Raw genomic sequence first — 27,872 nt, forward strand, 5'->3', positions numbered from 1 at the left:
GGGGGGGGGGTAAACTTGTCAGGGAGGGAAGCCCCCAGTGGCTGCTGTCAGACGGCTGGCGAGAGAGCCCTGCGAGCGTTGAGCAGGGAGAGGAGGTGGCCGGGGTCGGCTGTGAGAAAGCCGTGCGTGACCGGCCCTCGATGGCTTAGCTTGGTAGTGACCTCTGGCTAACCAGGCGTGGCAGCGGGGGAGGGCATCACCCTAGTCTCTGAGGAGCGGGCGGGGGGGGGGGTGTCCTTTTCATGCCGTGTTCACAAGCCCTGGGGCAGTGCTGCTCTGTGGGGGGGGGGGGCTGCTTGGTTTCGGGGTGGTGCCGTGAGGTGCGGAGGATGCAGATGGCTCTGTAGGGCAGGCTGAGCGTGGAAGGCGGGTTGGAAAGGGCGTCCTGGCCTTCCTAACGGGGAGCGCTGTTCGCTCTCCAGCAAGAGCCTGGGGTCCTCCCGACTGGCCGGTCGTTAGGGATCTGAATTGGCGGTTGACGGGGTCTGAATTGGAAAGCTGGCGGCCTCCCCCGCTGCCTGTGGGACTGGCTGGGAGCCGTCCGGCCAGGCTGCCAGCACTTGGTTCGTGGGCCGTTTACACGTGGGCCGAGCGCGGGTGGAATATTGCTCGGCTCAGGTTCTTCAGTCACTCCCGGGGGGGGGGGGGGGGTCGCTTGACGCCGCGCACGGGAGCAGAGCACTGGGCCCGAGCAGGGAAGCCGGCTGTCCTTGAGCCCTTCTGCCTGCCGCTTTAACCCCCGCGGGGTTGGGGGCTGGTACGCAGGCCGTTCTGGAGCTGCTCGGCGGCCGAAAGGAGCTAGCTGGTATCACTGGCTACCTCTGAGCGCCTGCGGAAACACGAAGCTGAGCGTTGGCGACTCTCCATGGGGTGCAGGACGCCAGCTTGGCCTGTGGGGGGCGCTCGTGCGTGGCGCAGGGTTGCTTGGGCAGGTTTTTGGGGGAAAGCGTGGTGCATAAAAGCCCATCCGGAGAGAATGACATGGACTGTGCCCAGGCCTGCCAGTCTGGGGTGTGAGGGACAACGTGGGCAACTGTCCCCGGGCCTGGCAAGACAGAAGCGTCCAGAGATCTCAGCCTCCACTGGCCAGTGCTCTGGGGCCTTTAAATCGCTGCTGGAGCGCCCCCTGGGGGAGCTGTGGTGCTCTTTGAGGACTGCCTAGGCCCCACCCCTTCTGCATGAGGCCCCGCCCCTTCCAGAGGCACAGAGCAGGCCCCTCCCCCTCCAATCTCGTCCAGGGTCCCGACGAGGCTGTCGGACCCACTGGCTGTGCCAACAGATTCAGGAGAAGGAAAGGAAGAGGGGATATCACATTTGATGCCTACTGAACTTGACAAAGATACTTCAAAGAAATTATTGATGTGGAAACAAGCTTGCTCGAGTATGCAAGTAGGACTTGAGTTAGACCCATCAGATGTGTCTCGCTCTGCTACGTGAAGGGATCCGCATTTTAGTTCAGGCGCTGTAAACAAAATTGACAAGTATGAAAATGCACCAGATCCTTAAACCTCCCCCCTTCCCTTTCAGGTCAAGAACTGTTAATTTTCTGTATCTAGGCCATTCTCATACATAGACTCATAGACTTTAAGGTCAGAAGGGACCATTATGATCATCTAGTCTGACCCCCTGCACAGTGCAGGCCACAGAATTTCACCCACCCCTCCCAGAATAATCCTCTCACCTATATCTCAGATATTGAAGCCTTCAAATACTTTGAAGACCCCAAGATGCAGAGAATACAGTTCCCCCTGCTCCAGGCTTGTGTGAGACGGAGCCCTAGACTTGCTTGGAACTCTGGAAATGATTTAGACTACTGTACTAAATTTAACACAAGTGGTGAACTTAAGTGGTGAACCATTAAATCGGTTAACAAAGGCATGAAGCAGGATGTACATAATCCAATTAAAAACATCTACATACAAGATACTCCTCGCCAGACTCCCTTGTAAATCACAGCCTCCTGCTATCTTAGCCATATTTGTTTGGCGTGTGCATAAAGACCCCAGAAGGAAAACAGCTTTGAGTCTGGGCAGCTCCTTTTTGCTTGGGATTAGGGCGAAAGTTCCAAGCGCCTACAGCCAGGCTAACCTCCAAGAGCAGGTTTGGAATTTTTCAGCCTAGGTGCTGATGGTAACCAGGGCAAAATCAACAGCCTTTCCCTAGAGATCTCCCAGTTTGGGATCCCGGCTGTGTCCGCGTTGCACCCCTGCGCATCGTTAAAGCCACAGTCACACTAGGTGGCCGTTACCCTCCCCTTGACCTTCGTTTCACAGCTTAGGTAGAACCACTGAAAGTGGACTGTACCGTGGCTTTCTCACTAGGCTCATCCCAGTCACGTGGGCCGGGAGTGACGCTCTTAAAACTTTGGCCGTGTCTACACGGCCACTTTACTGCACAGCAGCGTTCACGCACCAGGGGCTGAGAGAAACACTCCGCTGTGTGTGAGTTTCAGCACTTGAAAGCGCTCCTCAGCAGGGTCAGTTTAAAAAAAAAAAAAAAAAAAAAAAGAGTTGCTTGCTTTTTTTTTTTTTTTTTTTTTTAAATGTGGCAGTGCTTGAAGGTTGCCAGTGTTGACACTGCTTAGTTTCGAGAGCATTCTCTTTCCAAAGCTAGGAAGATGTGGGAACAATTAATTCCTACTAAAATGGGGGAAAAAACTTCACATCTTACTCTCCTCATTAATTAGCAGTTAATTAAGAAAAGAAAACCCCTCCCTATTCTAACAGACCCAAAACCCGCATTCAGATGGAGAACTCGGAAATGTGTTTTCCTATTTTGTCAGTAGTGGGTTGTGTGGTGCTTAACCTCTCTAGGAAAGGGAGTTGAGTCTTTTAAATAACACAAGAAGATTTCCTCTAGCTATGAAGGGGTTTGGATAATCCCATCCCTAAATCAGAGGGGCCAATCATCCCACCTCGAGTCGCTTCCAAAGAATGATTTAATAGGCGAGTGCTTCACGCTAAACCCACAGCCCTTGCTACTCACAACACACAGGCGTCATTGGTCTGGGGTTGTGGGGAATGGACGCCACACGAAGGTTTGGGGTTACAGACCGTCATTGATTTCTGTAGCCAATGATGGCTCATCGAATCTGAGGGCGGGCAGAGACCTCAGGAGTCAGAGTCCCGCCCCCTGCCCAAAGCAGGACCAACCCGACTCAACCATCCCAGCCACGGCTGTGTCAAGCCGGGACTTGAACACCTCTAGGGATGGATGGTCTAGGAGCAGAGATGTAATAGTGGAGTCCATTAATTGATAAGAAAAAGCGTATAGGTTAATGCTCTAGATTACATGCATCCTCCTCCCACCCCCCGCCAGTACGTTTTAGCAGCCTGGCTCAGTCCTTGCTTGCCACAGGTTGGGACCTGGCTGCAGCTCTGCATTTCAAGTGTATTCGGAGCCAGGCGGACAGGCAGCCCGGCTCCGTTTCAGCTCGAGCCGGGGCCCGGGAGCTCAGACTCCCCCCAGATAGGAGCTGGTTTTTAAACGGGCTCCCCTCGCGGGCCAGCTCCTGCCTGGCACCCCACACTGCTGCCTCTGATAGGGAGGGCAGCAGTGCAGAGCAGCAGGGGGTTCCTGGGGGGTGGGGCTGGAGCGCACTGGCTGCCGGCCCCACCCCCGGGGACTATAGACCAGTCGAGTAACCGCTAAGAATCGATGCGGCTACTCGACTCTTCAAATACCTGGTATTTAAGATCCCTGGACAGGAAGAGAGTCGGCCGCAAGGAGAGGATTGATTCAAGAGGGTGGCGCTAAGAGTAATAGGATGATCCTAAGATCTGCTAGTCTGCGGGATAATCTGCCGCAGGACGTGGGGGGGAGCTCTGCTGTGAATGCCCAGCAGGGAGCCAGGCTGGAGGCTGCAAGCTGGGCTCGGTGGCCCAACGCGCCCCTCCCACAGGTGGCTCTTGGCGAGGTGGCCGGCCTGGCGCGCGTTGTGACGAGTCCGCCTGGGCCAGAGTCGCGGGCTGCCTGCGTCTAGCTCTGAGGCCGAGTGGAGCCTTTCTCGTTTGCGCAGCATCGTCCTGGTACGTCCCACCCGGACCGGGGTCCCCTCGCAGAGGGGTCTGCGGAGCTCGCCATGCTTTTGGGCCACGGCCGAGGGGCTTGAGGACTCTACAGTGCAGCTGCATCTCTTCACCTCTTGCAGCCTGGGTCCCAGCCGGTACCTTGTGAAGCAGCTGCCCTGGGAGCCGATGGAGAGCGTTGCCATCGGTTTCAGTGGTTGGCAGGCTCAAGCGGCCTGTACCCCACCCCCGTTTCCCTCCCCTGCCCGTCCCCTCACAAGCCGTGAGGGCAAAGCTGTTTTTGGGGGCCGGGGTTGGCTGCTTGCGTGGCCGTGAAGTGAAATGACTGCAACAGGCTGCGCTCCAAGCACCCGTTTCGAACGGCCGCTGTAAATCGTGCCAGCTTTCAGCTCGCAGGCCTGGTCAGGAAGCTGCATCCGGGCCGGGGGGTTCCCCCCTCTCATGGAAACGTGCCCTGCCGAGAGGGCTAGAAACCGAAAGCGTTGTGTGGAGAAACCCGGCAGGTGCACCTGGGCAGGGCCCAGTCCCACGTCCCTGCCGCCCGCTCGGCTCCTCCATTTCCACGGAGCCCTGGGCCTCAGGCCTCTTTGAAAGCCCCGTCTGGCTGGGGGCCCGCACCCCCACTCTGTGCGCGTTCGGCCCGGCAGCCCTGGTGAGCAAAGTGGCACGTGCTGGCAGGTCACCAGTTTCAGAAACTCCTTAAAATAGAACTTGACAGGAAATGACCAAGGTGAAAGGGGCCGGAACGGCGCTTCCTCAGGCAGGCTGGGGGAGGAGTGTGGGGGTGAGTCACCGTGGGCCTTTCCGAAGGGCCGTGTGCGAAGCGCCCTCGCCTCCGGGTGGGCTGCGGGGGAGCTGACCCTGGCCAACGCCCAGTGGCATCGGGGCCTCCAACCGTCGGAGAGCTTCTGAGGGAAGATGCAAGCAGGACCGGCTTTGAGGAGCGTTTCTGGACCTCTTCAGCAGAACCTCTGACCTAGCGTGGCTGGAAGAGATGGGGAAGCCAGCCTCGCTGGCGGGGAAAAGGTCATGCCTCACCAGGCTGGGCTGAGGGGGAGCAGGGTGAACCCCGCACTCGGCTGTGACATAGCTACAGCCTAGCGTTCTCTCTGCTCACTCTGCCCTTCAGTGACTGCTGGAGCCAGGACAGAGGATTTACAGCAGCTCAGACTAACTCGGGGCCCTGACTCCCTTCCCTCCTGGAAGCCGCTCTCCCTCTGCATGCAATCGCTGTTGACGCAACGGGCAGGAACGTCCTCTTCCAAGGGGAGTAAATAACACGGGTGCTGGAAATGGCCCCAATCGATACGGGCGAGGAAAGCTGAAGTTCAGACGCAGCGCATGGAAAACGTAGGGCCAAGCTGAGCTCCCTGCACCACGAGGAGTCCCTCCAGCTGTCGTTGGTGGAAGCCGAATAGCTTCCATTGTCTCAAGTTCTGTAGCCCCTGGACCGGCAAGTTTCTCTCGTTGTTTAGCAGCCTGCAGAAATCGGCCCTGCAGCTTCCTTTCCAGCACTGGCCTATGGCTCCCTGGCCCTGTGGTGTGCCGTCGAGGGGCGGTGTTGCTCTCTGGCCCCCACTGCTATCCCTGGGAGGAAACGGTGCATAGTGGCTCCATTAGGCTTTTCCTTCCACCCACCCAGGATCTGCCCTGGAGAGGCCCCAGTTCTGTGGCTGTTCCCTGTCCTGGAACGGGGACCACGCCTGTCTGCCTCTCCTCAGGTGTACGCTGAATGGTTGGGCCCTTCCTTCGCTGGGCACCTTGGGTCCAGGCCCAGCGAGCCCGACGGTGGCGCCTGCACCAAAATCCTCGTGTGCTCGGAGCCATTCTCGGGAGCTGGGGCGGGCGCAGGCCCCGGCAGGCAGCCTGACCGAGAAGCCCTCGGAGTGGGTGGGGAAGGTCGCGGCAGGGAGATGTGGTTTTTCTGTCTCAGCAGGGCGGGGCAAAGGGAGGTATTCGGCTGAGGAAGTGGTGGCTGCGGGGGGATTCAGATAAACATCAAAAGGCTCGAATGCTTGCACAGGTTGAACCTCTCTGGTCCGGCAACACCCGCGGTCCGGCATGGTGTCAGTTAGCCGGATGCCCGCGTATCACCGTGTTTCCTGCCGTCCTTTACAGTTCATTACAGCCCCCAGGCCTGGCTCTCAGGTCTCTGGGCTATTAGCTCTAATTTACCCCCAACGGCTTCTCCGAGCCCAGTAAGTGTTGGTGATGCTGCTCGATAATATTGACTTCCCGTGGTCGGGGCCGGGGGGCGCCGGACTAGAGAGGTGGAACCTGGTTTGACTTGCCACTCGGTGCCTCCTGCTGGTCACTTCCTGGAATTAGCTCTTCTGCCCGGGTGGCGTCTCGCCTGCCGCCGCCTGCCCTTTCAGCGTCTCCGCGGTCGGGTCTCGCATCCCTCCCAGGCTGTGGAATGTTTCCCACTGCCAGTGCCCACACCTGGGTTCCTCCCCTCTCCGAGAACCCTGCTACCCCTAAGCCTGCCACTTCCCTCGGTGCCCCTCTGCCGTTCATCTACCCCCTTCCCTCGGGCTGAGGGATTCAGGCTTGTTTAGTCTGTAGAAGAGAAGGGGGGGGGATCAGATTTGAGAGCATCCTTCACCTCCTTGCAGGGGGGTCCCAGAGAGGCTGTTCTCAGTGCTGATGACAGACCGAGGAGCAATGGGCTCAAGTTGTGGGGGGGAGGTCTAGGTTGGATCTTAGGAAAAACTATTTCCCTAGGTGGGTGGGGAAGCGCTGGGCTGGGTTCCCTAGGGACGGGGTGGAATCTCCATCCCTAGAGGTGTTCAAGTCCCGGCTTGACCAAGCCCTGGCTGGGATGGTTGAGTCGGGGCTGGTCCTGCCTGGGGCAGGGGGCTGGACTCCATGGCTCCTGAGGTCTCTGTCAGCTCCAGGAGTGTGTGACTGGCGCTGTGGCTAGAGAAGCCGGCCAGGATCCCTTGGGAGGGACTTTCTGTGGGGGGGCGGGTGGCTCCCTGAAAGAGCAGCCTGCTTCCTGCTGGGCTCTGCTGAGCCCTGGCCAGGCCTGCCCCTCCTTGGTCCTTCCTCCACCTTAGCCCCTCGGGCAGTGAGCAGGGGTGAGAGGTGGGCTCCGGCGGCCTTTGCTCCTCTGCTAAGGGCTGGAGAGGCCGGCTCCCCGCTGGGGCAGGCGGGTAGGGCTGGGGAGGCTGGCCGCGCTGTCTGACCCACCTGCCTTGCGAGCTGCCCAGGCTCAGGCTGCCGGTGGCAGGGCTAGAAGGGGGCCTCCGACCTCCAGGCCTCGGTGGTGTTGCAATGGCAGCTGGGGCCGAGCAGCAGGGCAGGGGGGTGCGTTGGTCTCCAAACCACAGGCCCCTGGCACTGCTGTTGGCTCTTGGGAGCAATGCCCTCTCCAAACAGGGCAGCTTCCTGGCGTCCCCGCGGGCCTGCCGTAACCCTAGCGAAGGCAAACCGCTCGAGGGCTGCTGCCTGGCTCCCGGCCCCCATCCGCCCACCCGGCTGCTTGTCCCTTCTCTCCTGTTCTTATCGGGTGGTAAGCGATGCCGTGTCAGCAAAACTGCCTGGCGAGCTGCAGCCGTGCAGCCTGCTGGGAGTTCCACCCCAGGGGTGTGACGCTTCCAGGAAGAAGTAACATGTTCTCCTCAGCGTTGCTAAACAGTTAGCAAAAACCGGTTCCATAAACCGCCCCGAGCCAGCTCCCCCGCGGGCGGCCGTCTGGAGCCGGCCTGTTCTGTGTTTGCATGCGAAGCCCACGCCGGTGGTTCGGTTGCACGTCGACGTCTGGGCGAATGGGCTCGCTCAGCCCTTGGCACGCCCCAGTCATGGGGCGTGGCCTCTTCCTTTGCCGTGCAACGATTACGACTTGAGAAATGCGGCGTGTATATGGAGCTGTAGGCCCGCCGGAGCCAGTGTTGTTTGGTCAGCTACGAGGGATTAATAACACCGTGGACACATCCTGATGGGCTAATAATTAAATGCCAGCCCCTTTGGCAGCAGCTACCCCAGTCTGTGTGTTGCTGTGCAGGCCACGGTACTCTGGGACGGGGCAAAAGGATATGAAAGCCTGCTTTTCTTTGTTCCCGTCGAGCACCTTTAAAATTGGCACATTTTTTGGGCCTTTTTTTTTTTGCCTTAAAATTGACACAATTTTTACTGTCAAAAGCCTTAACGTTTGGCAAAAGGAAACCTCAGTGTTGGTTGTGCTGAGGGTCACCCCCTTGCTCCCTCCCGCCCCCTCCCCCCGTGCCACTTCCGTCATGGAAGTGCCAAGTTCTCTCGCGGTAGCGAGGATTGCCAGGAGTGAAATGGGGACCCTCAAACACTGGCGCTATTTATCCCTGGCTTGGTGTAAGCTCCGCCCCCTTTCCGCCCCTCCCTCCCGACTCTTCCTAACGTGAATTCTTCTTGCAGGCAGAAAACCCAGAGTTTGAAAGTGGTTTAATATTCCCCCACCCCCATGCACATCCACCGTAACGGTGTGAGGGTCTGTCTACACTACCCCACTAGTTCGAACTAGCGGAGGTAATGTAGTCATCCGCAGTTGCAAATGAAGCCCGGGATTTGAATTTCCCGGGCTTCATTTGCATGAAGCCGGCCGGCACCATTTTTAAATGCCGGCTAGTTCGAACCCCGTGCCGCGCGGCTACACGCGGCACCGAGTAGCTAGTTAGGATTAGGCTTCCTAATCCGAACTAGCTGTAAACCTCGTTCCACGAGCCTAATCCGAACTAGCTACTCCATGCCACGTGTAGCCGCGCGGCACGGGGTTCGAACTAGCCGGCATTTAAAAATGGCGCCGGCCGGCTTCATGCAAATGAAGCCCGGGAAATTCAAATCCCGGGCTTCATTTGCAACTGCGGATGACTACATTACCCCGCTAGTTCGAACTAGCGGGGTAGTGTAGACATACCCTGAGTGAATGAAGTAGGCTCCGCCCTGTCCACTGACTCCTCCCTGTCACGTGACCGTTGGCGACGCGCTGTTTCCCACCAATTGCTTACCGCTGGTTTTATTGCAGCAGCAGCAGCTCCAGGCCCAACACCTCTCCCACGCTGCTCACGGCCCCCCCGTACAGCTGCCTCCTCACCCTTCCGGCCTTCAGCCGCCAGGAATCCCTCCCGTCACGGGGAGTAGCTCAGGACTGCTGGCTCTTGGGGCCCTCGGGAGCCAAGCCCACTTGACCGTTAAAGATGAGAAAAACCACCACGACCTGGATCACAGAGGTGAGAACAAAAGGCCTTAAAGCTACGTCCTACGGCTGCCCCCCGGGGCCCTTCATAAACCCTCGCAAGCCTCTGCCCGGTGGGTTCCTCTAACGACCAGGAGCCAAAGCCGGGGGCCCGCTCTGTTCTGCAGGGAGAGCAGTGCAGACAGCGCGGAGCTGGCGCCGTAGGCGAGCTAGGTGGTAGGAGCGTAGGGTTTGCTCGTTAACCCTCGGCTGTGCTTGTGTGGAGCCAAGATCCTTCCCGCGGGTCCCTGGCTCTTCCCCCCGGGGTTGGCCCTCGCGGCTCTGACGGGTCTGGACACACCGAGCGCGGCTGGGCATGAAGCCGCCGTGGAAAACAGGCACCGGGAGGAGCGGGTTGGGTTTTCCCGGCGGTTGAGTGTTTCTCGTGCAGACAGGGAGCAGCGTGGGCGGGCTGAAGGGGGAACTGCAGGGAGTGGGTCACCCGGTGAGCGGGGCGGGTCAGGGGACTGGCGCCCCTGAGGGAGGTGGCTGAATCCCATGTGGGTTTGCAACCGAAAAACAAACCAACCGGGGTGGAAGCTGGTGAAGGGGTTCTGTTCCTGCGTGCTGAGCCTGGGAAATAAAAGCGAGGGCAGGCTTGTTTAGGGCGGCCATTACCCCTGGGTGGGGGTGGGGGTGGGGCAGCGGCCATTACCCGCAGGTGGGGTGAGGGGAAGAGCGGCCATTACCCACTAAGGGTAGCTCAGTTCCAGAAACGTTAGGTTGGACCCCAGGGCTATTTCATTGGATACCCAAAGGGCCGTGGGCCGTGCCCTCCGCTCCGAGCAGGTGACGCCTCCTGAGGCCTTGCCCTGCTGGCACAACGCCGGGGGAATCTGCTGATTTTTGTCAAAATCCCGACGCCAGAGAAGGACCCTCGAGAGAAGTCCCTGGGGAAAGATGCTGGGGTCTGTGCAAAGCCCCAGGGGGTCTGGCTTTGGTCTGCTCGCTCCTTGCCCCTGCCCTCGGCCAGTCCCAACCCTCTGTGGGCACTAGTGTTTTCAGGGAGTCTGGTGATTTCTGGGGTGAAGCTTGAGTCGCGGGGGTGAGGGGGGAACATTCTCTGCAGTTCTCCTCTCAGTACGGCCCATGGCGGCGCGTTTCAGAGACCGTGAGTGCAGAGAGGTGCCGGTCTCCTCGAGCGAGCCAGGCTCTGAGTTCAGGTTTCACTTTGGAGCCACTGAGACCCAATTTCAGAAGCGAGAAAAGGTTTAATGTGGGGGGCAGAGCTGCGGTGTTTTCTTTGCCTACTAGTAACAGTGCACGTAGGTGACACGCCTTTTGTAACCATTTGACCGTGTGCTGCCCAACTGGCCCGTACTGCTAATCTGGTTTGTGCCCAGAAGTTCTATGCAGGCTTAATATTGGAGGCTTAGTGGGGTCCTTTCGTAAACTCATGGGCTCTCGCTGCTTTTGTGACATCTAGCCCCAGTTGCGTTACCTAGGTGAGGATTCGAAACTTCTTCGCTGTGCGCACTGTAGGGCCGTTAACTAACCGGGGGTGTGTGTAAATGTGTCACCGCTGGACTTCTTTAGTGGTTACACATTTACACGGGAGGGAGGCAGGGGCTTTCAAAAGCCGGCTCCCCATGGGCACAGGCTGCCGTCTCCCCTCGCCCGTGCTGCCTAAGGTGGGGGGTGTGTGTGTGTAGTCGTTAGGATTAACCGATAAGCCTAGGCATATCAATTAGTTGTTTAAACGACTACACATTGGCATCCCTAATGCACTCAGATGCTTTGCAAGTGCCCTTGCGAGATCTTTACAGAGGCATTGAGGTGGCCATGAGGAAACACTCGAACGAGGTTTATATCGGGAAATGGGCCCAGCAAGAATTATGCCTTACAAATGGCTGCCAGGGCTTAATGAGTCATACGAAACCGCACAGTGTCTGTAATTGCAAGAAATCAGCTTGGAAACTCGCACTTGTCTGGAAATAAACAGTGTTCCGGGCCCAAGTCATTTTTTTAAATCGCTAGAGAGAAGTGAGTCTTTGTAGAACAAAAAATGGTGGCATCTAGTCGATTGCAAACCAGGACAGGGTTGGAGGGGTTCCACGCTTCTCTGTCCCCACTGCAATATTTGGCTCGCTGGTCTCTTCCCCTCATGGCAACAGCTCTAGGGTACTTACTGCGTGCTGCTACTAACCTCTGAAGCCCTGGGCATTTTTTCCCTCTGACAGCCTTCAGGGGGAAAAACAAATTCTTGAAAGGCCGCATCAAATTACATTCATTTTTTCTACATGAGTTTAAATTGTCAGGCAATGTAAGTGGAGAATGGGGCTATTTATATAGATATTAATGACTAAACCACTGACCACAACCCTTTAAAGTGGCTGCACTTTTCTCTATCCTCCTTCAGAGAGGATGAGTCTGGCTGTTCAGTACATTCTCCTTGGGGATTTATGACTGAACATATGTAAATAGTTTAGTTCCTGCCATTTCTCTTTGTAGTTCAGTGCATTTCCCCTTCAACCCTGTTTATTTTTTGGCCATATAATTTGCTTAGACAGAAAGTGTGGGGGAGGGAGAGAGGGCTGTTTGGGTAAGGGAACCTAATTTCAAATGAACAGAGCCAGAAATGCTTTGCCTGAATGAAGCCCGAAGTCAGTCTGTGATGAGAAGCGGCTAGGTTTATTTTCTGTTGAAGACTTACATGAACTTGTTTTATTTTTCTGTCTTCTCTTTGTCTTGGCTGGGACCTTGCCTCCGACGCGGGCCTCATTCCTAACAGAGCGAGACTCAAATGCAGTAAGTTCTGTTATGTTCCTTTTCTTTTTTTTTCTTTCGTTTCGTTTTTTTTTTTTTTTTTTTTTATTTCTCTTGTTTTGAAAAGCAGACTTCCGGGTTTAGGTTCTCAAGTGATCTCAGTTGTAACCAAACAAAGCAAAATATGTGGGTGGTGCGAACTAAAATAGCTTTTTTTTTTTTTCTTTCTCTTTGACTCTGTTCCGCTTCAGTTCAGCTGAAGTAAACATGGAGCGAATGCGCATCTGTAGGCCAGTTATGAGATTTGGTTTAAAACTTTCTGATTGCTGCGCAGCTTTAAGATTCTGTTTCAATTGACTAAGCTTTGTGAATGAGTGCAGTCAAGTCTGTAGGGATAAAACTCCTCCAGCGATTAGGAAAGCTATTTTATTCCTGATCGCTGTTCTATTATCTTGGGTCATCTAATCTGTGGGGATGGCTTTGGCTATTACATTGTGTTAAGTAGGACTTGGAAGGTCAAGCAGTTAACTAACCATCTAAATAGCAATGCTTGCAGGCAGTTGTCACCTCCTAGCTGCTTTTTTAATTCTTGTTTTGGCGTGCTTGCGTCTTATAGGACATTCTGGGCTCGCTCCCTCTCCCCCTTTTTCTGCCGCCTAGACAGAAATGAACACAAACCTGCCTCACTTTTTTTTTTTTTTCTTTATGAAATGTATTTAGTCTTTGGTTAAAGAACCAGTCGGCCCTCCTCCTTCCCTACTTTGGTCCACTTTGACTCTCCCCCTGCCCGCCCGCCCACCCGCCCCCTTGCTTTGGGCTGTGTCCCAAGGTACACAACGCTTTCCGTTGAAAGAGAGAAGCTGGCAGGACAAAAAACAGTGGAGTCTTCACTTTGCGCGGATTTCCTGTCATCCGTGCATAGCCGACTTTCACAGTGCAGGGACCACAGATGGGCCCTTTGAGAGTCCAAGGCAGATGGAAATAAAAGTGCTATTTAAGGGGGGGCTGAAAGGAGGGATTGGCCCTCGTTAAGCTGCTTGTTAAGGTTGTAGGGAGCGGTAAGGGAGCGTTTTGCACAAAAGATACAAATGTTTGGGGGCCTTTTTTTGAGGGGGGGGGGAGAGACTTGGAAAAACTTCCCAGAGGGGGATGCATGTGAGCTATAAGCAATTCTAGATTCATTCATATTTCCTAGCCCAAGCATTAAAAAAATATTTAGTTTCTCGGCTGCGCGCCAACAAACAGCTGAATGGATCGATGCCTCTAAATGCTTGACATGATTCTCTGGTAGCTGCGAGCTTTTTCAGCATGGCTGCCTGAGAAGAAAGGCTCTGGTGTTCTCCAAAGCCGCTTATTGGGTACTGAGGAGAAACACGAACTGCTTCAGTTCTCCTTTTCAGAGGCGAAAGAAAAGGAAGCCGAGGCGCTTAAACACATTTCTGTGTAGCATGGGGTGGCAGGGCTCTCTTGGAGGAAATGAAATGCTGGTAATTTCTGCTGCAGCTTGTAGAAACTAATTGAATTGTGTCTGTATGAGACCATCACCAATTTGCTGCAGGGAAGGCTGAGGCGCTGGGGTGTTTTTTCCAGGCTAAATTTCACTCTCTGAAGTCCGCGTTGCGCGGCCATTTTTGCTCTTAGCTGAGACTTGGCAAGCCAAGGGCCTCATCGGAGGAGCAAACATGATGATTGCTTTCTGCCGTGGGCTGCTTCGAGCAAAAACAAACCCAAGCCCACCGACGTACGTGAACGTATTGCTGTTCACGTTTACGTTAAAAAATCTCCTCTGAGTGTTTCGTGGCTTGGCGGAGACCCGTTGCCAACATGGTCCAGTGGCAACTGATGTAACGTGGTGCCGGTGCAGCCTGTTGGCCCTTCGCAGTGTGCTTTCTGATAAACACAGCACCTGCAATCTTAGCTCCACTGAAGTCAACGAGAATTCTGCTCTTGACTTCCTGGGAGCCGGACTTTCTCTCAGACCGCATAACTTCATCGGGAGTACTTAGCGCATCATGAACCTCGTACACCTTGAGTCTGGACTTCGGGGGATGGGGAGCTGCTAGCTAGAGGAAAGCTGCTCGTGTACAGGCCGAACCTCTCTAGTCCAGAACTCTCTGGTCTGCAAACCTCCGTGGTTCAGCAGGATTTCCGTTAGCCGGATGTCCACTTTTCATGGGTGTGGCCAAATTTCCTACAGTCCCATAAAGTGTTTCCAGCCTCCAGCCCTGCTCTCAGGGTTCTGTGCTGCTGTTTAGCTCTAATTTACCTCTAAAAGTCTTCTAAAAGCCCAGCAAGCAGGGGAAGTGTTGGTGATGCTGCCAGATAACATTGACCTCCAATGGTCTGGAAAATTCTCTGGTTCGGAACTAGTCAGGTCCCCAAGGTGCCGGAGTGGAGAGGTTTCACCTGTACTTCGGTGTTGGAGGAAATGTTTTCTTTAGCACTGGCTAGGTTTTTTTTTTTTTTTTAAATGTATATTTATTTATTTTACTCACTTTTCCTGCAACCCTCTGCAAGAGCTGCCTTGGATCAGTACGACTGCCGTTTTTCTTTGTACATTTTAAATCCAATGTTCACATTCTCCCACAAACAATTTCCAGTGCGCTCAAGGTTCGGCAAGCTACGCCAGAGCCGTGTGCCCCTCCTAAAGCCCTGGTCGTGTCCAAGGGGTTCCGTGAGGTTCAGAGCCTGCCCAGGGGAAGTGGTTCCAGCTGGCTTTTAGCTCAAGCTGTAGAGGCTCCTGCACTCAGCTCAAGAGTTCCCAAGTTCGGTTCCGCCTGTCGGGCCTTACAAAAGCCGTAGTGAGGGCAGGAGCAAACCCGCCTGCTGGAAAGGGGAACAGGCCACTCCCCTGGGCCTGGTAGTCATGACCCCTTCAATTAGACACTCACCACCCTTCTGTGGGATTGTAGGAAAACCCACTGGCTGTTAGTAAAGCTTGGCTCCCTTCTCCTGGCCACGCTCAGCCGCTTGCGTTTTGCAGGGCGCTCAGAAGAGCATGAAAACGGCATTTTTATGGGTTTGTTCCTTTGTTCTGAAAAGGCCACGGGGTCTGCGTGCCAGAGCGCCGCGACCGCTTGGGCTGGGGTTTGAAAAGCTGCCGCTTCTGAAATCGCTTCAAGCCGTGTCTGAAAAGTGAACGCCCCATTTCGTGTCGAGCTGAACGCCGCCTTGTTTTTTTTTTCTTCCCCCCTGTGATTCCAGAATAATTCTGTCTCCCCATCAGAGAGCCTGAGAGCTAGTGAGAAACACAGGAGCTCTACAGACTACAGCATCGAGGCCAAGAAACGGAAAGCGGAGGAGAAGGACAGCATGAGCCGCTACGTAAGTCTCAGGGGCTTTCTTGGCCTCCCTTTCACGCCTGCGGGTCTGACACCGCTCTTGTTGTACATGATAAGAGAGGTCGTTCCAGTTGAGGCTTCTTCATCGCCGCCTTGGCTATCCTGTTCCAAAGCGTCCAAGTCCGGTTGGCTTGGCATGAGCTCCAGGCTCCCAAATCCCCTTGGTGCTTGGAGAACTGCCCTCTTTGGGGTTGGCTCCTCTCGCGATAGCGTGACGTGCTGTGTGTTTCAGGACAGCGATGGCGACAAGAGCGATGACCTGGTGGTCGACGTCTCCAATGAGGTGAGGGTGGGCGTCGTTTTGCCGGGACAAGGCTTTCGCTCTTGCTTTGTGTTGACATGGGGGGGGGGGGGGGGGGGGACTGAGGCCCTAGACCTGGTGCGCAGGCCCTATGTTTCCATCACCAAGCACGGCCCAGTGCCTGGAGGCCTGGCCTTTCTTTGTCTCCTTTTTCTTTCCAAGAGTAGCCATCTTGAGACCCAAGTATGGTGTCCCCAGAGGCCAGGGATAGCTCAGGGAGGGGGCGGGAGCAGACCCATTCCCAAACTGGAATGGGCTGTCTAGGATCCAGGCCTTTCCTTCCCTGGGCCTCTCCCGGGTCAGACCTGATGAGGTGCTGGTCAGTCAGTTTTCAGTGTGCCTGTGGCAGAGACCCCCAGTAGGTAGGCCTTGGCTTGAGGTGGGTGCTAACTGCCGTCCTGTCTTTAAGGATCCAGCTACGCCCCGGGTCAGCCCGGCCCACTCGCCTCCTGAGAACGGGCTAGACAAAACCCGCGGGCTGAAGAAGGATGCTCCCAACAGCCCCGCCTCGGTCGCCTCGTCCAGCAGTACGCCTTCCTCGAAGACTAAAGACCTGGGCCATGTAGGTGGATTGGCACCACGTAGGCTGAGCTAGGCCCTGGAGGGAGGGCTGGGGCTGATCCCACCTCTGGGGTTAGTCGGGGGCTGTGGGGTACAGAGCTGGTCCCTTCCTGAGGGAAAGATGCCTCCTTCACTCGCGCTCGCAGGCTTGCGGAGAAACCCCAGTGAGGACAAAGCCGTGTGTCCTCCTTCCGCGAGACCGGCCTCAACCGTGACCCGGCGAACTCACGCGACCCCAACGCCCTGCCTCGTCCTCACTGGGCCGTGACCTCTGTGAGCTCAAGCCAGGAAAGCCGGCATCCCGGCAAGGGCGAGGCTGTTGGGCTGCTCCTCAGCCCAGCCGGGCTGGTGGCAGGAAAGGAGAAGGGGTCTCCTCACACGAGCCGCTGAGCTAATCCCGTCCCTTCTTGGACGTTCTTCTCTCTGACCAGAACGACAAATCGTCCACGCCCGGGCTCAAGTCCAACACTCCTACGCCGAGGAACGAAGCCCCAACTCCCGGGACGAGTACCACGCCGGGCCTTCGGCCTATGCCGGGCAAACCCGCGGGCATGGACCCTTTGGGTAGGTGCTCTCCCAACGGTGAGCGCGTGGGAGGAGCGGCCAGGGTTCGCTCTAATCAGTAGCGGGACGCGGCCCTGATTCTGACTGGGGCGTCTACCCGCTAAAGGCCAGGGGGGTGGATGGGTCTGGGCAGAGAGGCGGAGCTGCCACCCGCAAGGCCGCCTTTGGGGAGCTGGGCGCGGCGCCCTCGGAGACGGCAGTGTAACCTGCGCTCTTCCTGCATCTGGTGTCAGAGAGGGGGGCTCCAGCCGGGCCGCCCCCGTCTCCAGAGAGCCAGGAGGAAGGATACAGCAGGGACCCGCTCCTCCCTGCAAGCCGAGGGAGTGGGGAGGAGCGGACCAAAGTCCGACCTGCTGCGGGTCCCCCTGAAGCCAGCCAGATCCGCTCCGCGACGATTGACCGAACGTGGAGAGCGGCGCAGCCACCCCCCTGCGCTGTGCGGGGGATGTTGGAGCCCAGCATGGCAGAGCCCTTCCCGGGCTTCGCTCCTCTCAAACGTCTCGTTCACCCCGTCGGAGCGGCCCCCGGCTCCGTTGCGGATTTAGCCGCACAGGCTAGAACTTCCCCAGGGATCCGGTGGGAGGCTCGTGCTGACCAGTTTCCCCCTCTCCAGCCTCGGCTCTGAGGAACCCCATCTCCCTGGCTGGCTCCTACGCGGCTCCCTTCGCCATGATGGGACACCACGAAATGAACGGCTCCCTGACCAGCCCGGGCGCCTACGCGGGGCTCCACAACCTCCCGCCCCAGATGAGCGCCGCTGCCGCCGCCGCCGCCGCCTACGGCCGATCGCCAATGGTGAGCTTTGGAGCTGTACGTAGAACTTTTAGCTCCTTTGGTCGCCCTGGGGGCGGGGGAGCGCGGTGGGGCTGGGGGTTGGGGGGGGAGGGCGTGGCAGGGCTGGGAGTCGCGTGGCGCTGGGGGGGCGGGGCTGGGAATTGGGTGGCGCTGGAGGCGGGGAAACGGTGGGGCTGAGGGTGGGGGGGGCACTGGGAGTCGGGCTGGGTGCTGCTTTCCTAGCTCAGGCCATGGGGAGGGCACCCGCCGGCTGCCGGGGCGCTGGGCTCCCGCCTGGTCACCCTCTCAGGAGTAGGTGAGGCGGGTGCAGTAGGCCGGGCGACTCACAGCTGCAAAGCCAGTTGCTGGCCTGGCCCACCGCTGGTTTGGCTGCTGCTCCTCTGCTGGGCGTTTGGACAACAGGCTGGCTTCTGTGCCTGGTGGCTCACTGGGCCTGCCGGGGGCCGAGAGACCAGCCTCCGCTGACTGGCGCCTGGCACCCCCAGCCGGCCCTGGGGTCTGCTCGCAGGGGTGCCTCAATGCTTCAAGCACAGGCCCCGTTCTGAGGTTTCAGGTGGTGCTAGGAGGGTCCGTTCTCATGGTGCCGCACCCCAGTTAGAACGAGCATGTTCTCCGGTAGGGGGGTTGGCAGAGTATGGCTGTGGCCGTGGGGTTCCTTGCCGGAGGACGTTAGAGCCCCTGTTCCCACTGGATTTCTAGAGCCAAGCACCAATCACTGTGGAATTATTCTCGGTAATTGCCTCGCTGAGGGGCACAAGGAAAGATGTGACCTGCAAACCCACGCTCCCCCGTTTCCCCACGTGCTCCAGCGCCGGATGGAAGCTGGCGTGCACGTCGGGCTGCGCGACGTGGGGCGTTTTCGTTCGGCGGCCGGTGTCTGAGGGCGTTTTGTGTCTCTTTCCACAGGTCGGCTTTGACCCACATCCGCCCATGAGGGGCCCTGGTCTCCCCACGAGCCTCGCGTCCATTCCCGGCGGGAAACCGTAAGCCACCCGTTCCCTTCCTCTGCTGTGTGACGGGCGTTGGCTCCCTCCCCTGCCGCCACTTCCACGCCGCTTGACTCCTCTGCGTGCCTGTCGTCCCGTTTCCTGGGCCACAGGCTGCCTGCCTTGTGCCCGGGACAGACGGGCACGGCGTTGAGAGAAGCGGGCTTCTGGCTGGCTCTGTGTGCAAGCAGCAGGGGCCGTCTCAGATTCCTACGTGCCACAGCCATGAGGGGACCGGCTAGTCTGGTCTCTTTGGTCCCCTCGACATCCCAGCCGTGTTTGACGGATGCGCTCGTTGTCTCGGCTCGCCCTGGGAAAGAGAGTTTGACCTGCTGTCCGCCTTGCCGGGCCATGTGGCTGGCAGCCCAGACAGCCAAGCATCTATCCGACGCCTGCGGATTTTTCCGCAGCTGGTCCCTCTGTGCCATGTGTCAGCTTCTCTCCCGGAGTAACCCCTCCTCTGCCTTCGTCCTCCCCCTGTAGCGCCTACTCGTTTCACGTCAGCGCAGACGGGCAGATGCAGCCGGTCCCATTCCCCCACGACGCGCTTGCTGGCCCCGGCATCCCCAGGCACGCTCGCCAGATCAACACGCTGAGCCACGGGGAGGTGGTCTGTGCCGTGACCATTAGCAACCCGACCCGGCACGTGTACACCGGAGGAAAGGGCTGTGTGAAGATCTGGGATATCAGCCAGCCGGGCAGCAAAAGTCCCATTTCACAGCTGGATTGCTTGGTAAGTGCCTGACAGCATGGTCCCGTGGCTGGTGCGTTTCTCACGGACGTGCTCTTGCTAATCCGATCCGTTCAGGGTACCTTCAGAACCGTAGTCGGCCTTCTGGTGCTGACCACGGAGAGAGGGTTTCGCTCGCTGTCCCCCGGGCCTGTTGCAAGAGGCGTTGGACAAGGCGTTAAAGTCTAGCGCCGTCTCGTCTTCCTTTAGAACCGAGACAACTACATCCGCTCCTGCAAGCTGCTCCCGGACGGCCGCACGCTGATTGTGGGAGGCGAAGCGAGCACGCTGACCATCTGGGACCTGGCTTCGCCCACGCCGCGGATCAAGGCTGAACTGACCTCCTCTGCGCCAGCGTGCTACGCCCTGGCCATCAGCCCGGATGCAAAAGTCTGCTTCTCCTGTTGCAGCGACGGCAACATTGCGGTGTGGGATCTGCACAACCAAACGCTGGTGAGGTGAGTCTGCGGGCCGGGCTGTGGCCGGGCCGTCGGTGGGGAAGTCGGTGAGGTCGGCGATGGGAAGGCTGCGCTTTTCATACCAGAACAGGAGTTTGTTGGACCGTCTTGGGCTGTACCTGAAGACAGCTGGCAGGCAGCCTGGTGATAAGGGAAAGTAAATCCTGTTAGATTACAGGGGCAACGTACAACTAGAGATCTGCACTCAAACGGGGCCTGTTTCTCCAGCTGCCTTCTTGTTCTCACCTCTCGGCTTTTCGTTGGAAAAAGCAAATGAGTTGAGTTTAAGGATTGCCAAGCAAACCTTGCAAAATGGGAACTGAGTGCAGACCGGTGGAATTGTCCGCGCCTGGAATGTCTGCTCAGAGACCTGGGGGAGGTTGACTTTTTTGTGTGGAAAGAACTCGGGGAAGCAAGACGACTTTGTCCCCCAGTTAAACCCCTACCCGTCCTCAGCCTGTAGAACAGACTGGAACTTGTACAACTAAATTTGTTACACTGATTTGTCTAACACAAGCAATCTCCCTTATATAAACATGGGATCCAGCTTCCGTGCCAGCAACTGTCTCGACCTCAGACCAATTGTAGAGACTTGGATCCCTGAATGTAACTCAGAGGGACACCCATGTTGCGAGACACAAATGTGTGGTGATGGTGGGTTTACCAAAAAAAAAAAAGAGATTCTAAAGCCTTCCTCTTGTGTGTTGGATTTTTGCCTCCTAGACAATTCCAAGGCCACACAGATGGGGCAAGCTGCATAGATATCTCCCACGATGGGACAAAATTATGGACGGGTGGTCTGGACAACACCGTGCGTTCCTGGGACCTTAGGGAAGGAAGACAGCTCCAGCAGCACGACTTCACTTCTCAGGTCAGCACTGGGCGTCGGTCGGCCCTCGGAGGCGGGAGAACTGCCTGGTACCGGGCTGGCGTGGGGACTTCCGAGGAATGGGCCGTTTCTTTGGGTGGCTTTGCCAGAGCCGGGCGGAGTATCCTCCGGTCGGTGAGCTGGGATCTCCAGTATTTTGCTGGCGTTTGTGGCTGGTTTCTGTTCCATAGGTGGGATGACATTTCAAGGGCCTTTGTGGCATCTGGCAAGTGCATCTGAATAGTCTCCTAAGTCTAAACAGGAAGGTGCCCACCCCACCGGCACCGGGGGGCTTAGTGGCTCCAGGCTGTGAGCAGATGTGGAACGATGTTGCCCCTTCTCCGTGTGGACGAGTGATGTTTGAATTAAGCCCCAGGGTCGTCCCTTTGTCAGTAGGTCAACGACATGAGCAGTGGCTGCCGTTGAGAGGCCAGCGTTTGTCAACAGGTGCCCCACAATTGCCATAGTTAGGAATGAGGCCACTCTGGGTCAAGCCGCTGGTCCATCTAGCCCAGTATCCTGCCCGATGCGTCAGAGGGAATGAACAGAACAGGGCAGTTACTGAGTGATCCATCCTCTCATTCTGGCCCAGCTTTAGGCTGTCAAGAGTTTTAGGGACACCCAGAGCTTGGGGTTGTTTCCTGGCCCCTCTTAGCTAATAGCCATTGATGGACCTTTCCTCCATGAACTTCTTTTTCGAACTCATTTGTACTTTTGGCCTTCACGACGTCCCCTAGCAAGGAGTTCCACAGGTTGGCAGTGTGTTGTGTGAAGAAATACTTTCATTTGGTCCCTTTCAACCTACTGCCTATTCATTTTCTTGGGTGCCCAACCTCAACCCTCGCTGTTGGCAAATGCTCGTCTCTTAATGGTGAGCAAAGCGACGTTGGAGTAACACGGGCGTCGGCGGCTGCTGTAAATGTTAGGACTCCCCAGCGTCCTCTGGGATTTCCTGTTCCTGTTCCACCTGCACACCTGGTGGTATGAGGCTCACTCCAAAGACCTGAGGCTGAGCTTATGTTGCTGCCCATATTGCTAGTGGAACTTGTAAGTTCCCATGTAAGGGAAGAAAAATGAAGGCTTCACTGAATGAGCCATTCTCAGCTGCTCTCCCGTTGGCATTGCCTGGCAGGAGTTTGCACAATATTAATGCCTGGTCTTGGGACACCAGCATCCTGGTGGCTTCCAAGCCAGGAACAGCTGGGACTTGAAGCCCGTTTGATTGTACTGCTTTCCTGGCCGTGTTCTTCTCCTTGGAAATGCAAGCAAGACGCGTTCTGCCCACGTGCCTAAATACTCTGGCTGGAAACGTGTTTCCTGCAGTAAGCTGCATTTCAGGCTGCAGGGCTTGATCCGAAAGAAGAAACCCGCCTGGAGCTTGTTCGTGTGGGTCCTGGTTTTGTTGGACTCAACACTTCAGTAGTTGTAACTTAAGGCCAGGCCTACGCTAAAGGGGAAGATCGAATCAAGATCCACAACTCCAGCCACGTTCATTACATAGCTGGAGTCGCTGTATCTTGTTTTGAGGTTCCCCACTGCGGGAGGCCAGTGGGAGCAAATACCGAGTCCTCTGGTTCAAAAGCACAGGACCCGAAGGCTGGAGCTAAAGCGGAAACTCTGCGACCTGGTCCGGTGCGGGTATTCCACTCCCAATAGGCCAGTGGTTCTCAGCAAGAGGTACACGTACCCCCGGGGTCTGCGGAGGGTGGTGCTGACTGGCAAAGTCCATACAAGCTACAATTTGATTTAGATGGTGACTTATAAGCCAGTGCTCTAGGCTCTGAACGTAAGTGCGGTTTTTCTATTGCAACTGATTTACTGTGGAATTATCTGGTTAAAAAGGAGAAAGGGAGCAATTAGTCAAAGAGTGGCCTGTGTCATTTCTGGATTTTTGGGTCGGATTTTGTAAGCAAGGCCAGGAGCATGAGACCCGGCAGCTTGGCTTAAGGTACACAACTCTACCTATGCAGAATACATAGGTAGAGTGGGTTTACCTTAAGCCAAGTCTGGCCATGTCCCCACAGTGAACGAATGCTCCCATTGGCTTCACTTACTCCTCGCAGGAGTACCGGACACTGGCGGGGGTGTCCTCTGAGTTTGATTTAGCAAGTCTTAACTAGACTCGCTAAATCAAACTCTGGAAGGTCGATTGTGGAAGTGTCGCTCTTCCCTTCAGTGACGAGATGGCCTAAGTGCCCTGAGGCTTAAGTTGAAAAAAATGGGACCCTCGGTGTTTAGTTCCTAGGTACTAAGATTCTGAGTATGCATAGGGGTACGGAAGAGGAGGACCCCCCGCTTTCCTGGCCAATTGTCCATTGATACTTTTGTTTCTGTTTAAGTGGACCAAGTAGTGTGTGTAGCTTAGTTCTCAGCAATTACTGCTCCCTGGCTTCCTGTCATCCGGGCTCAGTCGGGGAAGGATGTAAATGGTACTTTCCTGGCTCTGGAGCTGGATTCGTGACTCTACCAGCCCCCAAGCATGCAGTTATTGCTGTTGCGGTTCGGTTAGGACTCATCACTCAGGGTAGTATTCAGTCGGGAAGAAAACGCTTCTCCTTGGGGAACCCAGGAGAGCCGTTCTCAGTAGTCCTGGCTACCGAAATCCCTTGTTTAAATCTGGGGGAGGCTGCAGGGACTAACCCAGTTGCCCTGCTGTTGCGGTGGGACTGTTAATGGTGTGAATCGGGGTCGCACCTCACAGCTGGCACCTGTGGAGCTGTCTCCGCTACGTCCTTGTCATGTTAATGACACCCACATGGTCATAACCTGATGGATGGGCAGGGTCATAACGGCCAGACGGGGTCAGACCAAGGTCCATCGAGCCCAGTGTTCTGCCTTCTGACATTGGCCAATGCCAGGTGCCCCAGAGGGATGGAACACAACAGGGAATCATCACGTGATTCCTCCCCAGTCACACATTTTCAGACAAACAGAGGCTAGGGGCACCATTTCCCTAATAGCCGTTGATGGACTTAAGCTCCATTCATTTATCTAGTTCTTTTTTGAACTCGGTTAAAGTCCTGGCCTTCACAACATCCTCTGGCAAGGAGTTCCACAGGTTGACTGTGAGTTACGTGAAGATGGTCCAGAAGGTGCCGTGTGTCTGACCCTACCATGGCTCCTCTCAGTGGTCTCCAGGCCTATGAGTCTGGTACCTTCGCTTTGCAAAGCTGAAGTCTATAGCGAGGTGGGCTGCAGACTGTGGCAAATCCAGAAACTGAATGGCTGGAAGGAGATGAACTTTATAACGACTAAGGCCATTTGAATATCCCTGTAGATCTTCTCGCTGGGTTACTGCCCCACCGGTGAGTGGCTCGCGGTGGGCATGGAGAGCAGCAACGTCGAGGTGTTGCACCACACCAAACCAGACAAATACCAGCTTCACCTACACGAGAGCTGCGTCCTTTCACTGAAATTTGCCTACTGTGGTAAGTTACCACTGGGTTAGTTGGGAGCTCTGGCCCCATGGACGTCAGCGGGTAATCCTAGAGCACTAGAACTGGAAGGGACCTCGAGAGGTCATCGAGTCCAGTCCCCTGCCCTCACGGCAGGACCCAGCACCGTCTAGACCCGGGGTGGGCAATAATTTTTAATGGGGGCCACTCCAAGATTTTGGTAAGTGGGCAAGGGCCGCTCTTCTCTGGAGGGGGCGAGGGGTGCAGAAGGGAGCTTGGCATAGAGGACTGGGGTGCAGCAGGGGCTGGGGGGTCTGAGAGGGAGTTCGGGTGAAGGAGGGGTTATGATGTGAGCAGAGGCTTGGGGTCCAGGAGGGGTTCTGGGTGCAGGAGAGGATCCTGGCCTGAGGGAGGAGTGCAGGAAGGGCGGCAGGGTCCGGGAGGGAGTTGTGACCTGGAGGAGGTGGGGAGAGGGGATACAGAGGGTGGTGACCTGGGGTAGGTCTTTCCTGCTCTCTAACCCTACGCTGGCGCATCTCTAGACAGCAAACACACAGAAGCGCGAGTCTCCGCCGGGCTACACCGGACCGCTCCACTGGTGGCTATCGTTGGGGGGTGTCTGCTCGGCTCCGAAAGGGAGGGAGCAGCGAACCACCTTCCCCCGAGCGTGCATTGATTTCCCTGTCCCTGCGCCTCGCCCCCTCCGGAGCCGGCCGAGGCTTGGTGCAGAGACGCCCCGGCCTGGGATAATGTTCCCATTGTGAAAAGAAGTTTCAGCTTTTGTGTCTGGCCTGCCCCGTGCGGGGGAGCTGACGCCTTGCTTTGTGTGTTTAGGGAAATGGTTTGTGAGTACAGGGAAGGATAATCTCCTCAACGCCTGGAGAACGCCCTACGGAGCCAGCATCTTCCAGGTAAGAGCCGTTCGGGCGTGGGCCTTGCCGCCTCCTGCCCCTCTTGTATCTGCAGCCAGCTGGATGCTGCACGTCGGCAGCCCAAAAAGCTGGGTGGGGGAGAACTCCGGCCTCTGAGCCAGGGGCTAATACCGTTGTACCTTGTGTGCCGTGCAAGGGACGGACACTAGAAGCTGCCACGTCCCACCCCGGCGTGGGGATGTCTGCCAGCGGTGGCCTCCGTGAGAGGAGACCCCGCTGGCTCCAAATGAATGCGAGGCAATGGACGCGAGCACGGCTGGCTGTAAGGGACTTGGCAGCAAAGTGTGTTTCGGGGCATCCCAACTTCCAATCCATCGCTGTTTTGCATGGGAAGAACAGTGACCGTCTCCACACAAAGGCGCTTTTCTGCTTAGGTCAGATGCGGTTGGAAGTGGGAGATCTAGCATATGAACGGAGTTTTGTTTGTTTTTTTCTTCCCCCTTTTTCCAGTCCAAAGAATCCTCCTCTGTCTTAAGCTGTGACATTTCAGCAGATGACAAATACATTGTAACAGGCTCTGGCGACAAGAAGGCCACAGTCTATGAGGTCATCTATTAAACAAGGGTTTGACCGGGGGCTGTCAACTCTGAATATTCGGCTCTGGGCTGACAAGACAATGGCAGATTTCTGAAGGATGTAGGAAAATGAAAGGAGAGCAGCCATGCATTGAGAGCGTGTTTCCTGCCAGGCTGCATAACATGGATCTTCATGGACTCAGAGACATGTACATGGACTGATGCGTTTCAGCAGTTTGTATTTCTAAGCCCTGGCATCTCTGGATTTATTTGGCGGTCTGCAAATATGGAACACAGTCCAGCCCTAAACAAGTTTTGGTTTGGTTTTAGGGTGGTTGTTCTTTTGTCTGCGCTTTGGTGGCACTATAAAGGACTTATTTTTTAACGTGACTTTTTTTTTTGGGGCGCTCTACATAAGACTTGTGAAAAATGTAAATAATGGACTAGTAAATAGAATGGAAAGGGTAAGATTATGCCTCCTGGTACACTAGCTGTGTATTTTTCTTTTTAATTTTTATTTTTTTTGTCTGCTGTAATTGTAATTCCACTGATGGGTTTGGTGGTGGCAATTTTCCCCCCCCTCCCCTCCCAAGTATCAACTTGAGATGCTACTTTGGCCTGCAGCTTCTAACCAGTTTGAGCAGAGCTGTCCGCTGGTGAAAGTTGTTCCTACTGTTGTACATGTGAATTGTTCCGTGTGTAGTCAAATGTTTGAACACTGTATGGACTGAAGTTACATTGGTCAGATCTTCAGCTACTGAGGGGACGTCAGCAAAACAATCAACTTTTTTTTTATGGATTTTTTTTTTTTTTTTTGTGCTCATGTTTGAAGAAAACAGGAAGTCCATGTTCTACGAAACTTCTGCTCAATCCCTTCTTGATCTTCGGACATACACGATGAGGAATAATATTTCAAAGAAAGCGTAGTAAAATTCAGCTCAGGGAGCCATGAACGATAAGTTGCTATTATGTATTTTGTATTCACATGAAAGTAAAGAATTAGAATTGATAACCTTTTAAAATACAATTTTTTTTTTTTTTTTAAAGTTTACTAACAAGTAGGGTTTGTGTGTCTCTGGTAGGGGTCTGTGGCTTTATGGTCTTGGTCACTTTTGGTATATTGGTTCCAGCGAATCAAAACCCATCTGCCCCTTTCCCCTCCTCCCCCCAGAGGCTGGTGGTCTGTCAAAATTTTGTACTAAACGGTTAAATAAATGGGAAATAAAAGTATTTGTGTAGCAGAAATGCTCACCCCTGTATTGTAGCATATGGCAGAGAATTTTTATACTGCATTTTTATGGCTTATTTTTTAATGTGTTGATTTTTAATCTGGTCAAAAATAAGTCGGGTTACGGTGAAAACTACCTGTTTGAAAGCAAGAGGACAAAAGGAGAAACAGACCATGAAGTTGGAGATGTTCTTTAACTTTCCCTTCTTGGATGTACATTCAGCAGCATGTCTTACTGCGAGTCGTCAACAGCACCCTCCAGCTTATTGGTTTGGGGTAGGGAAGGACGTAGGAGTTGAGTGGAAAGAAACGTCAGAGGAATTTTTTCCCCAAAGGCCCACATTTTAAGATTGGACTCCACACACCCCTCCATTTTGATTTGTTATGCACTAGTGGTCACAAAAAGCTCTTAAGTACAAAAGCCTCTCTTTAAAAAGAGAATGGATTTTTTTTTGACATTAGAAAAACGACCGTGTCGAGATGGCACCGGCTTCAGTGGCTTTGATTTCTGTGATACTCAGATTTGCTTGTTTTTAACAACTGCGCATTTGGACTCTTTCTGTTCACTGTTTTGTTCGTGGTGTGATAACGGAAAGTGACGGATTCTCTTAGGGCCTGTTCATCTGTGGAATGGTTTTGGTATGTTCCAGTTTGCTGCATCGTTATGACTAGTGATAATGTGAGAATGCTAAAGAACCAGCTTGACTCTCAGGCTCGGTCCAGACTGCATTGCTTTTTTGGGATATCAGAGGTATCCCGAAAAAGGAACGCCACATCCAAGGAACGTATCCACTTTTTCGGGGGGGGAAAAAAAAATCTACGAGGAAAAGGGGTGTGTCGAAAGAGCACTTTCTTTCGAAATTTGGTGCCGTGTAGAAGCGCTACATTTTGAAAGAGCTTCTTTCGAAAGTGAATCAGAACAAGATATGCAATTTGCGTAACTTTTTCCGATTTAACGTTGCAGTGTAGACCTGGCCTCCGATCCCTATGTGAATTAATCCATTGGGAATCCATGAACATACAACCAGAGAATGCCATGCGTACAAGCCACACGTCACAACTAACTTGGAATGTGTTGGAAAGGGTTAGAGGGTTTTGAACTTGGCTGCAAAAGTCCCCCTTTAATAACACCACAAGCTAATGTCCCAAAATGGTTATGCTTGCAAGCTGGTGCTTTTAAAACAACAATTAAAAAAAAGTTAACTGGGCATAGCTCAGTAAGCGGAGGGTTTCCTAAGTCATACTGTCTCAACTT

At 55.1% G+C, this 27,872-nt stretch overlaps 1 protein-coding gene across 10 annotated transcripts in view; it reads left to right on the forward strand.

Moving 5' to 3' along the window:
- The window catches only part of TLE3 (TLE family member 3, transcriptional corepressor), a 49,616-nt gene extending 21,771 nt beyond the window's left edge, over positions 1-27,845 (forward strand). For 2 of the 10 annotated variants that reach the window (XM_075896814.1, XM_075896817.1), the window contains exons 7-20: positions 9,031-9,232; positions 11,969-11,985; positions 15,148-15,267; positions 15,517-15,567; positions 15,995-16,147; positions 16,578-16,710; positions 17,324-17,520; positions 18,412-18,488; positions 18,975-19,224; positions 19,432-19,679; positions 20,403-20,550; positions 23,825-23,975; positions 24,777-24,853; positions 25,325-27,845. In XM_075896814.1, the coding sequence (XP_075752929.1) occupies positions 9,031-9,232; positions 11,969-11,985; positions 15,148-15,267; positions 15,517-15,567; positions 15,995-16,147; positions 16,578-16,710; positions 17,324-17,520; positions 18,412-18,488; positions 18,975-19,224; positions 19,432-19,679; positions 20,403-20,550; positions 23,825-23,975; positions 24,777-24,853; positions 25,325-25,432 (1,932 nt within the window). In that variant the 3' untranslated portion in view covers positions 25,433-27,845. Of the gene's footprint in view, positions 1-9,027; positions 9,233-11,968; positions 11,986-15,147; positions 15,268-15,516; positions 15,568-15,994; positions 16,148-16,577; positions 16,711-17,323; positions 17,521-18,411; positions 18,489-18,974; positions 19,225-19,431; positions 19,680-20,402; positions 20,551-23,824; positions 23,976-24,776; positions 24,854-25,324 lie in introns of all 10 variants that reach the window. The other 8 variants (XM_075896815.1, XM_075896819.1, XM_075896816.1 and 5 more) reach the window with 5 other exon arrangements.
- The last annotated feature ends 27 nt before the right edge of the window (positions 27,846-27,872 follow it).

This window comes from Pelodiscus sinensis, chromosome 14 (genome assembly GCF_049634645.1).
Source record: "Pelodiscus sinensis isolate JC-2024 chromosome 14, ASM4963464v1, whole genome shotgun sequence".
Lineage (NCBI taxonomy): Eukaryota > Metazoa > Chordata > Testudines > Trionychidae > Pelodiscus > Pelodiscus sinensis.